The 15,809-nt window shown below is 52.8% G+C and overlaps 1 protein-coding gene across 10 annotated transcripts in view; it reads left to right on the top strand.

Moving 5' to 3' along the window:
• The window catches only part of scrib (scribble planar cell polarity protein), a 166,037-nt gene that overhangs the window by 142,594 nt on the left and 7,634 nt on the right, over positions 1 to 15,809 (top strand). For 9 of the 10 annotated variants that reach the window (XM_069915156.1, XM_069915163.1, XM_069915155.1 and 6 more), the window contains 5 exons: positions 3,079 to 3,159; positions 3,447 to 3,632; positions 4,807 to 4,962; positions 12,391 to 12,530; positions 14,520 to 14,557. In XM_069915156.1, coding sequence (XP_069771257.1) covers positions 3,079 to 3,159; positions 3,447 to 3,632; positions 4,807 to 4,962; positions 12,391 to 12,530; positions 14,520 to 14,557 — 601 coding nt within the window. The remainder of the gene's footprint in view (positions 1 to 3,078; positions 3,160 to 3,446; positions 3,633 to 4,806; positions 4,963 to 12,390; positions 12,531 to 14,519; positions 14,558 to 15,809) is intronic. The other variant, XM_069915158.1, reaches the window with a different exon arrangement.

Genomic DNA, 15,809 nt, shown 5'->3' with positions numbered 1-15,809 from the left:
TTGTGGGGGCCTGGAATGCCTTGCCAGGGGTGGTGGTGGAGGCTGGAACATTGGGGGCATTTAAGAGACTCTTAAGACAGGCACATGGATGGAAGAAAAATAGAGGGTTCTGAGATTGGAATGTATAGACAACGTTGTTGGTCAATGGTCCTGGACTGTGCTCTAATGGTCTATGACTTCTCCTTCTCCTCCATCTCCTCACTCCCCATTGCCTCTTTCATCCCCCTCTCTTCCTGTCCAACCGCTCTCCCTCTTCCCATCCCCCTCTCTCCCTATCCTCCCTCCTCCCCCTCTCTCTCCATCCTCCCTCTCTCTCCATCCCCCTTGTCCCTATTTCCCATCCCCATCCTCCCTCTCTCCCCATCCCACTTCTGACCTCCCCTTCCCATCCGCCCCTTTCCCCTTCTGTCCTCTCTCTCCCCATCCATCACAGGCATTAAAAGAGAAATTAGAAAAGCGTGCAATAAGGGAACAGCTGTCATCATGGGAGACTTTAATTTACATATAGATTGGACGAGTCAAATTAGTAAAAATACAGAGGAGGAGGAATTCCTTGAATGTTTACGGGACGGTTATCTAGACCAATATGTCGAGGAACCAACTCGGGAGCAGGCCATTTTAGATTGGGTATTATGCAATGATAAGGGGCCAATCAACAATCTTGTTGTGCGAGGCCCTTTGGGTAGGAGCGATCACAATATGATCGAATTCTCACTCGACATGGAGAGTGATGAAATTAAAACCGAGACTAAGGTCCTGAATTTAAATAAAGGGAATTATGAAGGTATGAGACGGGAGTTGAGTAAGATTGATTGGGTGGTGTTTATGGGGGAGTTGACTGTGGATAGACAATGGAAAGCATTCACAGATCTAATGGAGAAATTGCAAAAATCGTTTATACGACCAGTTTGGCATAAAATAAACCAAAAAAGATGACTCAACCGTGGATAACAAGGGAAATTAGAGACAGCATTAGGTCCAAAGAGAGAGCATATCAATTGGCCAAAAAAAGTACCGCAACCGAAGACTGGGAGTAGTTCAAGATGCACCAAAGGAGGACGAAGGGATTAATCAAGAGGCCAAAAATAAATTACGAAAGTAAGCTTGCGGCAAATATAAAAACCGACTGCTAAAGCTTTAATAAATATGTCAAGAGGAAAAGATTGGTGAAATCCAGAGTAGGTCCTTTGCAGTCGGAATCAGGGGAATATATAATGGGGAATAAGGAAATGGCAGACCAATTAAATTCTTACTTTAGTTCTGTTTTTACAAGAGAGGATACAAATAACCTCCCAAGGATGTTGGGAAACATAGAGACTAATGCAAGGGAGGAACTGAAAGAAATCAGTATCTCTAAGGACATGGTCTTGGGGAAATTGATGGGATTGAAGGCAGATAAATCCCAAGGGCCTGATAATCTACATCCTAGGGTACTCAAGGAAGTGGCCATTCAGATAGCAGATGCTTTAAGAATTATTTTCCAGAGCTCGATAGACTCAGGATCAGTACCCATGGATTGGAGGGTAGCTAATGTTACCCCACTATTTAAAAAGGGGGATAGAGAAAAAGCGGGGAATTATAGGCCGGTGAGCCTTACATCAGTAGTTGGCAAAATGATGGAATCCGTTATTAAGGATGACTAGCAGAGAAGGGATCGGACGGAGTCAACATGGATTTACAAAAGGTAAATCATGCTTGACAAATCTATTGGAATTCTTTGAGATGGTGACAGGTAAAATAGATGGGGAAGAGCCAGTGGATGTGGTGTACCTGGACTTCCAAAAGGCCTTCGTTAAAGACCCGCATAAACGACTGGTTTCCAAAATCAAGGCTCATGGGATTGGGGGCAAAGTATTGATGTGGATTGAGAACTGGCTGGCAGGTAGAAGACAGAGAGTTGGGATAAATGGCTCGTTTTTTGAGTGGCAGGCAGTGACCAGTGGGGTGCCACAGGGATCTGTACTGGGACCCCAGCTGTTCACAATTTACATTAATGATCTGGATGAGGGGATTGGATGGAATATCTCCAAATTTGCAGATGACACTAAGCTAGGAGGGGTTGTGTGCACGGAAGAGGGGGTCAGGAAGCTCCAGTGTGATTTGGATAAATTGAGGGACTGGGCAGATCCATGGCAAATGCACTACAATGTGGATAAATGTGAGGTTATCCACTTTGGTAATACAAACCGGAGGGCAGATTACTATTTGAATCGCAATAGATTAGGAGATGGGGAAGTGCAGAGAGACCTAGGGGTACTTGTACACCAGTCTCTGAAGGCGAGCATGCAGGTACAGCAGGTGGTTAAAAAGGCAAATGGTATGTTGGCCTTCATATCAAGAGGGTTTGAGTCGAGGAACAAGGATACCTTACTGCAGCTGTACAGGGCCTTGGTGAGACCCCACCTGGAGTATTGTGTGCAGTTTTGGTCACCTTATCTAAGGAAGGATGTTCTTGCAATGGAGGGAGTGCAGAGGCGATTCACCAGGCTGATACCTGGAATGGCAGGAATGACTTATGAGGAAAGCTTGCGCAAATTGGGATTGTACTCGCTGGAGTTTAGAAGATTGAGAGGAGATCTCATAGAGACCTATAAAATTCTGGCAGGACTGGACAGAATGGATGCGGATGGGATGTTTCCAAGGATGGGAAAATCCAGAACCCGGGGCCATGGTTTGAGGATAATAGGCAAACCATTTAGGACCGAGATGAGGAGGAATTTCTTGACCCAGAGGGTGGTGAATCTGTGGAATTCATTGCCACAGAGGGCAGTAGAGGCAGGTTCATTGAATATATTTAGGAGGGAATTAGATCTATTTCTTCAGTATAAGGGAATTAGGGGTTACGGAGAGAAGGCGGGGACGGGGTACTGAACTTTAAGATCAGCCATGATCTCGTTGAATGGCGGAGCAGGCTCGAAGGGCCGAATGACCTACTCCTGCTCCTATCTTCTATGTTTCTCTACCCCCTTCCCATTCAGTCTCCACTCTCCGTTCCCTCCATCCGCTTCCCATCCATTCTCATCGATTCGCCATCTTTCCACCGATTCCCCTTGCTGATGCTTGCTTCCTGTGCCGCAGGTGTGGTGCTGGTGCAGAACTCCGAACACCGGCAGGGCAGGGGCTGCCAAGAGAGGAGCAGCGTCCAGATTCGATGACGTGGTGAGCGGGTTTGTTCGGAAAATCCCTTCGCTGGTGGGGGGAGGGGGGTGCACAGCTGACCTGTACAGACACACGACACAGCTCAATGTCTATGGTAGGGGGTCTATCTCAACCCAGGGGGTCTATCTCAACCCAGGGGGTCTGCCCCAACCCAGGGGGTCTGCCCCATTCCTGGTGAACCTCCTGGTGACACCGCGGCCCTGGTTTTATCCTGCTGACGCTATGGTCCCAGTGAACCATGTGTTTCCCCCCCTCCCCCCTGTTCTAATGGCTTCTCTCTCACACAGTTGGTCTTCGGTGTATCCGGAGCGATCAGCTCCCATCCGGACGGCCAAAGCAGAACGCCGGTATCAGGAACGGCTACGAGTGCAGAGCCCAGAACTGGAACTGTCCACAGCACGGGAGAAGGAGTTGTCTCCAGCAGAAAAACGCGCTCTGGAGGCATCAAAGCGTGCGATGTGGAGAGCGGCTAGGTAGGGTCTGGCACACAGGACAAATCCTACCCTCTGTTGGCACCACTCTGTGGGACCGTCGCATGGTGAGGGTCAGTCAGTGTGAGACCTGTCCCCCGGTGAGGGTCAGTGAGTGTGGGACAAAGCGGGCGATGTGGAGAGCGGCTAGGTAGGGTCTGGCACACAGGACAAATCCTACCCTCTGTTGGCACCACTCTGTGGGACGTCCCCCAATGAGAGTCAGTGAGTGTGGGACACGTCCCCCAGTGAGGTTCAGTATGTGTGGGACCCGACCAACCCCCAGTGAGGGTCAGTGTGTGTGGGACCCGTTCCCCCCCTCCCCCACCCAGTGAGTGTTAGTATGGGACCATCCACCCCAGTGAGGGTAAGTATGTGGGGCCCGTTGCCCCCCCCAGTGAGGGTCAGTGCGTGGGACCTGGCCCCCCCCCCCCCCCAGTGAGGGTCACTGTGTGGGGCCTGTCTTTCCCCCACCCCGCCAGTGAGGGTCAGTGTGTGGGATTTCCCTCTATGACCTCTGCAATTCTCCATGCTCTCCCTCTCTTCACCTCCTTCTCCTCTCCGCGGCCCTCTCTCTTTTCACTCTCTTCTTTGTAACTGTCTCCCTTTATCCACTCTTCTCCCTCTCTCATCCCTCTTCTACCATTCTCCCTCTCCTCTCCCTTTCACTCTCCCTCTCCTCTCTGACCACTAAACAACCCTCTCTCCTCTCTGTGAAACTCTGTCTTTGCTCTTCCCCCCAACTACTCCACCTTTCTTCTATCTCTCACCCAACCCTCCACCTCTCCCCCAACCCTCTTTACCTCTCCCCCATCCTCTCCGCTCTCCACCACTCTCTCCGTTCTCCCCCACCCTCTCCACTCTCCCCCACCCTCTCCGCTCTCCCCCACCCTCTCTGCTCTCCCCCACTCTCTCCGCTCTTCCCCACCCTCTCCGTTCTCCCCCACCCTCTCCGCTCTCCCCAACCCTTTCCGCTCTCCCCACCCTCTCTGCTCTCCCCCACCCTCTCTGCTCTCCCCCACCCTCTCTGCTCTCCCCCACCCTCTCCGCTCTCCCCCACCCTTTCCGCTCTCCCCACCCTCTCTGCTCTCCCCCACCCGCTCCACCTCTACCCACCTCTGCTCTCACCTCTCGTTTTCTCTCTGCTTCCCTCCTTGCATCCTGCCTTGCATCTCAGGCACCAGGCCCTCCAAGACGATCTCAGACACTATGAACAGGACCGTGCGCGGCGCCTCAGCCTGTCGCGGCAACGGGCATCTCTGGGCAGTGTCCCCGTGAGCAGTGTGCTGCTCCGTCCACTGGCCAGGCCCGACCTCCCTGCCAGTGACCTCAGGTGTGGAGTCGACAGCTGCTTGCTGCATGTTACAGTTCAGACCCTGACCCCAGAATGACCGCATGACCCCATACTGATCCCAGCTTGAATCCCATGACCCCTACTAACCCCAGCACGACCCCCTGACCCCTGATCCAAGCACAATCCCCTGATCCCCAAATGGCCCCCTAACCCTAGCACGACCCTGTGACCCCACAAGGCGACCTGACCCCTGCTCACCCCTGACATCCCATGTCCTCTGACCCCCAGGATTCTCCCAATTCCCGCATGCCCCAACCCCACCTGACCTCTGACCCCTGCATGCCCATGACCCCTGATCCCTGCACGCCCTCTCCACCCCCCCAACCTGCTGACCCCTTGCATGCCCCTTGAGACAATCCCCGCACACCCCCTAACCCCGACCCCAGCGTGGCAGCCGGTAAAGCATCCACAATCATCCAGGCCCTGGTCCTAGCAGGCCCCGGGTATATATGAGATAGGGGGTTGGGATGAGGAGATGTTTGGGAAGGGGATCCAGAGCCTATGGCCCATATCGCTCCTGGCAGGCACACAGGGAGATGGGCAGGGAGTGACGGTCACCGAGCCCCAGGACACTGAACTCAGCTGCAGCCCCCACCTGTCCGCCCCTGCACCAGTCCCAAGTACTCGTATCTGGCTCATTTACCCCTCCCATCCCCTCCCACCCATGTGTTTGGCTGATTGCATCTATTCTCTCCCCACCCTCCCCCCACCCCGGACGAGTGAACCCGAACTAAATCCTGAGCCACTCGACCTGTCCGCCACACAAGCACTGTCCTCTACAGTGACACTCCGACTCCCGTCATCAGCCAATCTTCCATCCAATTAACCAGTTGGAACAGAGGCTAGTACAGGCCTTTCAGCCCACAATGTAAACTTACTCCACAATCTAACCCTTCCCGACCTCACACCCATAACTTTTGATTTTTATGCATCCAGGTCGTTTAAATGCCCCTAATGTTCCAGCCTCCACCCCTTGGTAATGCATTTCAGGCTCCCACAACCTCTCAATGTAAAAAAAAACGCCCCTGACATCTCCCCTAAACTTTCCTCCCCTCACATTCACAGGGAGGGTGAGTTGCCAGGTGTCGTGGTCCACGTTGGTACCAATGACATAGATAGAAGTGAGGATGAGGTCCTGAAGAGGGAATATGGGGAGTTAAGGAAGAAGGACCAGGTTTTTTACTTTGGTTTTTTGCATTCTCCAGGAACCAGCATATTAGGGCAGAGAGTGGATGTCAATCCAAAAGGAGCAGTGGCAAGAGAAAGAGAGAGAATGAGAGAGAGATATAGGGGGAGCGTGGATATGCAGTCTCGGGATTGCTCCCTGTGCCCCATGCCAGAGAGGGTAGGAACAGGAAGTTGTGGCAGATGAATGTGGCTGGGGAGTTGGGGCAGGAGTTCAGATTTGTGGATCATTGGGATCTGCTCTGTACAAGTCTGACCTGTATAAAAAACTGCCAGAACTGGAAAGGGACCAGGTGGGCAGGTTTGCTGGAGCTGTTGGGAAGGGTTTAAACTCGTTTGGCAGGGGGATGGGAACCAGTGTAAGGTTCGATGATGGAGCAGTTAATGGTAGATGCAATGTGTTGTGACTCTGTGAGGAAGGACAGGCAGTGGCTGGCTTAATGTGTGTATAATGCGGAACCACAAAGAGTAAGTGAGATGAACCTGGAGCCTGAGTCAGTGATGTTGTGGTGGTTACAGAGACTTGGCTGGCACAAGGATGGCATGATGGTATTGTGGTTAACACAATGCTGCTACAGCACCAGCGACTGGGATTCGAATCCTGCACTGTCTGCAAGGAGTTTGTACGTACCTCCGTGTCTGCGTGGGTTTTCCCCAGGGGTTCCAGCTTCCTTCCACCATTGAAAATGTACCGGGGATCATTCGGGAGGCAGAGGGGGTGATCAGCAGGAGTTACACGTAGGAGGCAGGAAGAGGGTAGGTGGGTGACAGTCAGGAGAGGGAAAGGGAAGAAGCAGTTCAGTAACCATTTTGGTTACTGTTGAGGGTGGGGGACCTACTGGGGAGAAGCCATGGAGATCAGGTCTCTGGCATGGATTCTGGTCCTGTGGCTAAGAAGGGAAGGGAGAAGAGATGAACTGTAGTAATAGGGGATTCCAAAGTTAGGGGGACAAATGAGAGATTCTGTGGAAGATATCGAGTATCCCGGTTGGTCTGTCGCCTCTATGGTGCCAGGGTCCTGGATATCTCAGATTGAGTTCACAGTGTTCAAAGGAGGGAGGGTGAGGAGCCAGATGTTGTGGTCCATGTAGGGATCAGTGACATGGGTTGGAAGGATGAGGAGGTCTTGCAAAGAGAGTTCAGGGAGTTAGGCGCTAGGTTGAAGGATAGGACCTCCAGGGTAGTGATCTCAGGATTGCTGCCCGCGCCATGTGCTAGTGAGGTTAGAAATAGGAGATAATGCAGCTTAACACATGGCTAAAGACGGTGCAGGATGGAGGGCTTCAGGTTTCTGGATCATCGGGCTCTCTCCCAGGGAAGGTGGGACGTGTTCCGACGGGGTGGTTTACATCTGAACTGGAGGGGACTGATATCCTTGCGGGAAGGTTTGCTGGTGCTGGGCCTGTGGGTTTAAACTAGATTTGTAGGGGGAGGGGAACCAGAGTGATAGAGCAGATAGAGGAGAGGAGGAGGGAATAGATGATGTAAAAATTACATGCACCGTTAGAATCACCGGGTTGTACGTGGTGGAAATGCTCTCAGGTGCATCTAGTTCAGTGCAAGGAGTGTTGTAGGAAAGGCAGACGAGCTGAGAGCGTGGATTGGCACATGGGATTATCACATGGTGGCCATTGGTGAAACTTGGTTACAGGAGGGGCAGGACTGGCAGCTCAATGTTCCAGGCTTCAGTTGCTTTAGACGAGATAGAACGAGGGGATAAGGGGAAGAGCAGCATTGCTCGTCAGGGAAAATGTCCCAACTATGCTCTGCAGGACATAACAGAGGGCTTGTCTATTAAGGCTAAAGGGTGGAGCTGAGGAATGGGAAATGTATGATCACACTCATGGGGGTATATTATAGACCCCGCAATAAATAGCGAGAATTGGAGAACAAGTCTGTCGGAAGATAGCAGATCGATGTAAGAAGCAGAACGTTGTGATAGTTGGAGATTTTAATTTTCCACATATTATTAGGGACTCCCACACTGTAAAATGGCTGGACGGCTTGGAGTTTGTCGAATGTGTTCAGGAAAGTTTGCTAAATCAATATACGGAGGTACCAACTAGAGAGAGAGGGCAATACTGGATCTCCTCTTAGGAAACAAGATAGGACAGGTGACAGAAGTATGTGCAGGGGAACATTTTGGATCCAGTGATCGTAATGAGGAAATGAGAAAGGATCTAGAATGCGTGGATTGGGATAAGTAGTTTTCGAGCAATGATGTTCGCGGTAAATGGAGATCCTTCAAAGGTAAAACTTTGAGGGTACAGAGTTTGTATGTTCCTGTCAGGATTAAAGGCAAGGTTTGTAGGTACAGGGAACCTTGGTTTTTGAGGGATATTGGGGATCTGGTTTGGAAGAAGAGAGAGGGGTAGAACATGTAGAGGCAACATGGATTAAATGAGGGACTTGAGGAGAATAAAAATGCAAGAAAACCCTCAGGAAAGAATGAGGAAGCTGAAAGAAGACACGAGGTTGGTTTGGAAGACAATGTGAAGGAAAATCCTCAGGGTTTCTTCAGGTACATTAAGGGCAAAAAGATAGTCAGGGACAAAATTGGTTCCTTTGAAGATCAGAGTGGTTGGCTTTCTATGGAGACAAAAGAGATGGGAGGGATCTTAAAAAAATGTTTTCATGTTTTCTCTCCGGAAATGGGCACAGAGTGGTGGGAAGTCAGGAAAATAAGCAGTGAGGTCATGGAACCCATACAGATTAAAGAGGAGGAAGTGCTTGCTGTCTTAAAGCATACAAGGGTGGATAAATCCACAGGGTCTGACAAGATACTCCCTCAGGCCTTGAGGGAGGCTGGTGTAGAAATTGCAGGGACTCTGGCAAAAAAAATTAAAATGTCCTTAGTCACGGGTGAGGTGCCAAAGGATTGGAGAGTAGCTCACGTTGTTCTGTTTAAAAAAGGCTACAAAAGTAATCTTGGAAATTATAGGCTGGTGAGCCTAACGTCAGTAGTAGGTAAATTATTGGAAGGTGTTCAAAGAGATCGGATATACAATTATTTGGATTGCCAGAGACTGATAAGGTCCTGCATGGGAGGTTAGTTAGGAAGGTTCAGATGCTCGGTATTCATGGTGAAGTAGTGAACTGGATTTGACAATGGCTGGACTGGGCGCAGGTCAGTGGAACTAGGGAGAAAAATGGTTCAGTGCAGACCAGAGGGGCCAAATTTCCCTGGTTCTGTGCTGTAATGTTCGATGGAGGGTATAGTGGAAGCAGAGGAGATAGGGGAGGTCCTAAATGAATACTTGCTTCATTGTTAATGAGGGAAGGGGACCTTGGTGAACATTATGTCAGTGTAGAACAGGCTAAACGTTGAGCTTCAAAAAGAGGAAATGTAGAGAAACATGGGGTAGGTACATCCCTGGGACTGGATGGATATGCCCCAGGTTACTTCAGGAAGCGAAGGAAGACAGCTGGGGAGTTGGCAATGAATCTTGTGTCCCCCTGTCAATGGGTTGTTGTGGATGGAGGTATTCTGCATGGAGGTCAGTGACGAGTGGAGGGGCTGCAGGGATCTGTTCTGGGACCCCTGCTCTTTGTGATTTTTATAAATGTCCTGTATGAAGAGGAGGAAGGCTGGGCCAGTAAGTTTGTGGATGATACAAAGGTTGGAGGAGTTGTGGATGGAGCTGAAAGTTGTCGTAGGTTACAACAGGACATAGACAGGATGCAGAGTTGGCTGGAGAATGGCATAGAACAGTACATTCCAGCAGAGAACAGGCCCTTCACCCCATGATCTTGTGCCAACTGATAGAAACTAGCTCCACAATCTAACCCGTCTCCTCACATCCATGTGCCTGTCTAATCTTTTAATTATCCCGTTTTTTTACAACATCCACCACCGTACCTGGCAAGGCATTCCAGGCCCACACAACTCTGTGTAAAAAAAAAACGTACCCCTGACGTCTCCCATAAACTTCCCTCCCTTCACTTTGTACACATGTCTTCTGGTCTGTGCTGATCCTGTCCAAGGAAACAGGTGCTGTCTGTCCACCCTATCTATGCCTCCATCGTCTTGTAGACCTCGATCAAGTCTCCTCACATCCTTCTACGCTCCAAAGAGAAAAGTACCAGCTCTGCTAACCTTGCCTGATAAAACATGGTAAATTTCCTCTGCCCCCTCTCCATAGCTTCCACATCCTTCTTGTAATGAGGTGACCAGAACTGAACACAAGACTCTAAGTGTGGACTCACCAAAGATTTGTAGTGTTGTAACATGACATCATGGCTCTTGAACTCAATCCCCTGACCATTTAAGGCCAACATCCCATTGGCCTTCTTAACTATCCTATCAATCCGTGTGGCGACCTTGAGGGATGGGTGGATTTGGACCCCAAGGTCCTTCTGTTCATCCACACAGTTAAGTAACTGACCATGAACCCTGTGCTCAGCCTACTGGTTTGTCCTTCAAAAATGCATCTTAAGAAGGTACATGGTCTTGATTAGTTGGAGGATTGAGTGGGACAGTTGAAAGTTCATGTGGCAGCTCTTCCAGGGTTCAGAAAGACAGGCCAAAGCAAGGTGAATGGGACCAGGTCAGCATGGACTGGATCAGTGGGCATAAGCTGCTCCTTCCACAGTTGTGGGGTTGGGTGGACAGGCATTCAGGAGAACTGGTGACCCAGGGAACATGGTGGGAGCAGGCGTGGAGGGCTAGTGGACAGTCATATGCACCAACCTCCCCCGTCCTGGTTGTCAGCCTGTGCTGTCCCAGGGTAGCGGGTGTTGGGGACTGTGGCCTTGCATCTTGGTCAAGGGTAGTGTGGGCTGAAGGGCCTCTTGCACTCTGACGGCTCCAAGCCAAAGTGGACATGGACTATGATTTCCCCCTGCTCCACAGAGGACAGGTGTATCCCATCCCTGATCAGTGTATTGGTCCTGAGATCTGCTGGGGCTGCCTGCTACGGTGGTGGGATGACAGGGACAGGACGCGTGAGAGGGGGTGGGTGGAGACTGGGAGGGTGAGGAAGAGGGTGGGAGGGAGGGGCAGCAGCTGGTGGGGGTGAGGGAGGTGCAGGAAGTGTGAAGAGTGGCACGGTTCATGTAGTGATCAGTGCAACGCTGTTACAGCGCCAGCAATCGGGACCCGACCAGGGTTTGAATCCTGTGTTGTCTGTAAGGAGTTTATACACTCTCCCCATGTCTGTGTGGGTTTTCTACAGAGCTGAAACCACCATCTTGCTGGGATACTCCCTCCTTTCCAGGACCCTCACTCCTCACTCCCCCCTCGCCAGGACCCTCACTCCCCCGTCACCAGGATCCTCACTCCCACCTTTCTGGGTCACTCTACCCTCACTAGGACCCGCACTCCTTACTCCCCCCTCGCCGGGACCCTCACTCCCCCCTCACTAGGACCCTCACTCCTTACTCCCCCCTCACCAGGACCCTCACTCCCCCCTTGCCGGGACCCTCACTTCCCCCTCACCGAGACCCTCACTCCCCCCGCGCCGGGACCCTCACTCCCCTTTCGCCGCTCCGGGACCTTCGCTCCCCCTTCATTAGAACCCTCACTCCCCCCTCAATGGGACACTCCTCCCTCACCAGGACTCTCACAACCCCCTTGCCGACCCACACTCCCCCGTCTCAGGGACCCTCACTCCTCACTCCCACCATGCCGGGACCATCACACCCCAACCCCCCCCCCCCCCACCAGGACCGTCATTCCCCCATCACCGGACCCACACTCCCTCATCACTGGAATCCTCATTCCCCCCCCTTGCTGGGATCCTTCCCCCTTGCCGGGACACTCCCCCCTTGCCAAGACACTCCCCCTTCACCAGGACCCTCACTCCTTACTACCCCCTTGCCGGGACCCTCACTTTCCCCTCACCGAGACCCTCACTCCCCCTTTGCCAGAACCCTCACTCCCCCCTCCCTGGGACACTCCTCCCTCACCGGAACTCTCACAACCCCTTTGCCAGACCCACACACTCCCGTCTCAGGGACCCTCACTCCCACCTCACCGGGACCATCACACTCCCCCACCCCCACCAGGACCATCATTCCCCCATCATCGGACCCACACTCCACCATCACTGGGACCCTCACTCCCCATCTCCAGCCCCCTCACTCCCCCATCTCCGGGACCCTCGCTCCCCCCTCTCTGGGACCCTCGCTCTCCCCCTCTCTGTGACCCTTACTCCCCCCCTCGCCGAGACCCTCACTCCCCCCCTCACCGGGACCTTCACTCCTCCCTCGCTTCTCCCTCAGGATGAAGTCACTGGAGCAGGACGCACTGAAAGCGCAGATGGTCATCGCCAGGTCGAAGGACACACGGAAACGAAGCCCACTCGACCACCTCTCCGAGTCACCCTCGCCTGCAGCAACACCATCCCCTACCCCACTTGACGGTAGGTCACCCCACCCTCACCCCACACCCCTCACTCCCACCCCTGCCCCTCAACCCACCCATCACACTCACCCTCACCCCTACCCCTCACTCCTACCCCCACCTCCCACCTGCACCCTCACCCCTATCTCTCACAAGTCACCCCCACCCCTCATCTCCACTCCTACCCCTCCCCCTGCTCACCCTTTGGTTGAGGATTGGTTTCCCCCCTCCCCCCCCACACCCACCCTCAGCTCAATGGAAAGGGCAGTTAGGTGGAAGAACTATGTCCAAGGGAGCAGAAAGCTCCAAAGAATCGCAAGGTTTCCAGGAAAGAGATTAAGGAAGGAGGGAGGGGAGCTGGAAGGGGCCATGAGAAGGCCTTGACGAGCAGGATGAAGGCATTCTAGAAGTAGGTGAAGAATTCTTTGAGGATGTAACAAAGCACACTGATGAATGGAGAGTGGTGGATGTAGTGTATATGGGTGTCTGTAAGGCATTTGATAAGGTTCCCCATGCAAGGTTAATTCAGAAAGTACAGAGGCATGGGATGCAACAAGGCCTTGCTTTGTGGATACAGAATTGACTTGCCCACAGAAGGCAGAGGGTGGTTGTAGATGGAGGTCAATGACCAGTGGTGGTCCACTGGGTCTGTTCTGGGACCCCCTCCTCTTTGCGAATCTTATAAATGATCTAGGTGAGGAAGTGGAAGTGGAAGGGTAGGTTAGTAAGTTTGCAGATGACACAAAGGTTGGTGATGCCGTGGATAGTCTGGGGGTTCCCAGAGGTTATAGAGGGATATTGTTAGGATGCAGAGCTGGGCTGAGAAGTGGCAGATGGAGTTTAGCCCAGAAAAGTGTGAAATGGATCATTATGGTCAGTCAAACCTGAAGGCAGAATGGAATGTTAATGGGAGGACTGAGCAGTGTGGATGGACAGAGAGATCTTGTGGTCCATGTCCACAGGACACTCAAAGCTGCTGCACAGGTCGATGGTTAGAAGGCAGATGGTGTGTGCCCTTCATTAATTGTGGGATTGAGTTCAGGAGCCAGGAGGTATGGAAGGAGTGGATGGCCAGAGGCTTTTCCCTGGGCTGAAATGGCTAACACGAGGGGGCATAGTTTTAAGGTGTTTGGGAGTAAGTACAGGGGAGAAGTTCTTCATGTGGAGAGTGGAGGTGGATGGAATGTGCTGTTGATTATGGTGTGGTGGAGCCAGGCTTAAAAGGGCTTTTAAGAGATTATTAAGTATGTGGAACTGAGGAAATGGAGAGTTATGCAGTAGGGAAATTCTGGGCTGTAGATTTCCGAGTTCTATGGTAGTTAATCCCAGACCAATCAAGGGCTGGTAATTCCTTGCCCTCCACTTGAGGCCAGTTAATCCCTTCTCCCTCCACAGTGTGTGGGGATCAGTGATCTTTCTCGAGGGGGAGGTGGGGACATCCTCACAGTGAGCCGCATCTTGCTCCCACCTAAGTGGTGAGCTCTTGCTGCCAAAATTCAGGCAGCCAACTCCTCCTGGATCCAGACCACAAACCTTAGCCCCATGTGGAACCACTGGCCCTCTACCCCTGGACCCAGATCCTTTTGGAACCGCCAGTCCCCTCATCCGCCGGCCCACACCCCCAGACCTTGGACCCTTTCCCTGGCCGCCTCATCCCCAGACCCTGGCCCCCTCCCCAGTACCCTTGCCCCATGTGGAATTGTCAGCCTCCACCCCCAGACATCGACCCACTTGCAACACCATTCCTCTCATCCACTGGCCCTCACCTCCAGACCCTGACGCCCCGCCCCCTCCCCACCCCCGACCATCCCCCTCAATAGTCCCCTCCACTCCTAGGCCCCGACCCCTCGTTCCCCAGACCCTGGACCACTCTCCCTGTATGCTGGCCCTGAATGGAACCGTCATCTCCCTCCACCTTGTGATCTGGACCCTAGATCCCTGCCCCTATTGACGGCCCCGATTGGAAACAACGAGGCCTGGACTAATCCACCCGCTCTTTGTGTTGCAGATCACAGCCCCCGCAGTGTCACCTCGCCCGGAAGACTGGTGAGTAACCCCTCATCTGTGTCAATGTCCGTCGCGAGATTTGTGGTTCAGTCATCAGCCCTGCCCAGGATAGGACAGACCCTCGGGTCCCCGTCTACCCTCAACCCGGGACAGGACGGACCCTCCATCCAAACTCACCCTGGAACAGGACAGACCCTCCTATCCTGACAGGACAGACCCTCCGATCCCTGACCACACTCACCCCAGGACAGGACAGACCCTCTGATCTACATCCACCCTCACCCCGGGACAGGGCAGACCCTCCGGTCCCCGTCCACCCTCACCTTGGGACAGGACAGACCCTCCGGTCCCCGACCTTACTCACTCTGGGACAGGACAGACCCTCCGGTCCCCGTCCGCACTCACTCAGGGACAGGACAAACACTCTGATCCTGACAGGACAGACCCTCTGATCCCTGTCCCCACCGCACACTTTCCTCACACCCTATCCCCTTCCCGTACTTTCTCCCACACCCCATCCCTTCCCCATACCCCATTCCCATCCCACTCCATCCCCCACAACCCATCCCCAGTCCCAACACCTTCCCCCACCCCTTCCCCAGTCCCAACACCTTTCCCCACACCCCGTTCGTCTCTCTCTCTCCCTCCACCATCGCTACCTCCCCAGCTCTCTCCCTCCCTGCACATTTCCTGCTTTTACTAGTGAATCTAACCTATTCCCTCATCCATCCACTTCCTTTCCCACATTTTTTCCTCTCCTTTTCCCTCCTGATGTTCTGAAGTGCAGTTGGCCCTCTCCCTGGGTTCCCAGTTCACCTCCTCTCTCCAGCTCACTTCCATTTTCCCTGCATGTTGCTCTGTGTGTAACTGTAATATCTGGTGTATTCACCACTAAAGTGCCTGTATCCATCGCTGTCCACTACCCACGTGAGGGTGTGAGTGTGTGTGTGTGTGCATGCACTCATCCTGTTCATTGCTGTGCCTGTGTCCGTCGCTGTCCACTACCCACGTGAGGGTGTGTGTGTCTGTGCATGCACTCATCCTGTTCATTGCTGTGCTTGTGTCCATCGCTGCCCACTACCCACGTGAGGGTGTGTGTGTGTGTGTGTGTGTGTGTGTGTGTGTGTGTGTGCATGCACTCATCCTGTTCATTGCTGTGCCTGTGTCCGTCGCTGTCCACTACCCACGTGAGGGTGTGTGTGTGTGTGTGTGTGTGTGTGTGTGTGTGTGTGTGTGTGTGTGTGTGTGTGTGTGTGTGTGTGTGTGCATGCACTCATCCTGTTCATTGCTG

Source organism: Narcine bancroftii, chromosome 1 (assembly GCF_036971445.1).
Source record: "Narcine bancroftii isolate sNarBan1 chromosome 1, sNarBan1.hap1, whole genome shotgun sequence".
NCBI classification, from domain to species: Eukaryota; Metazoa; Chordata; class Chondrichthyes; order Torpediniformes; family Narcinidae; genus Narcine; species Narcine bancroftii.
Note: the sequence above shows the minus strand (reverse complement) of the source record. Positions and strands in the feature narration are given on the sequence as shown.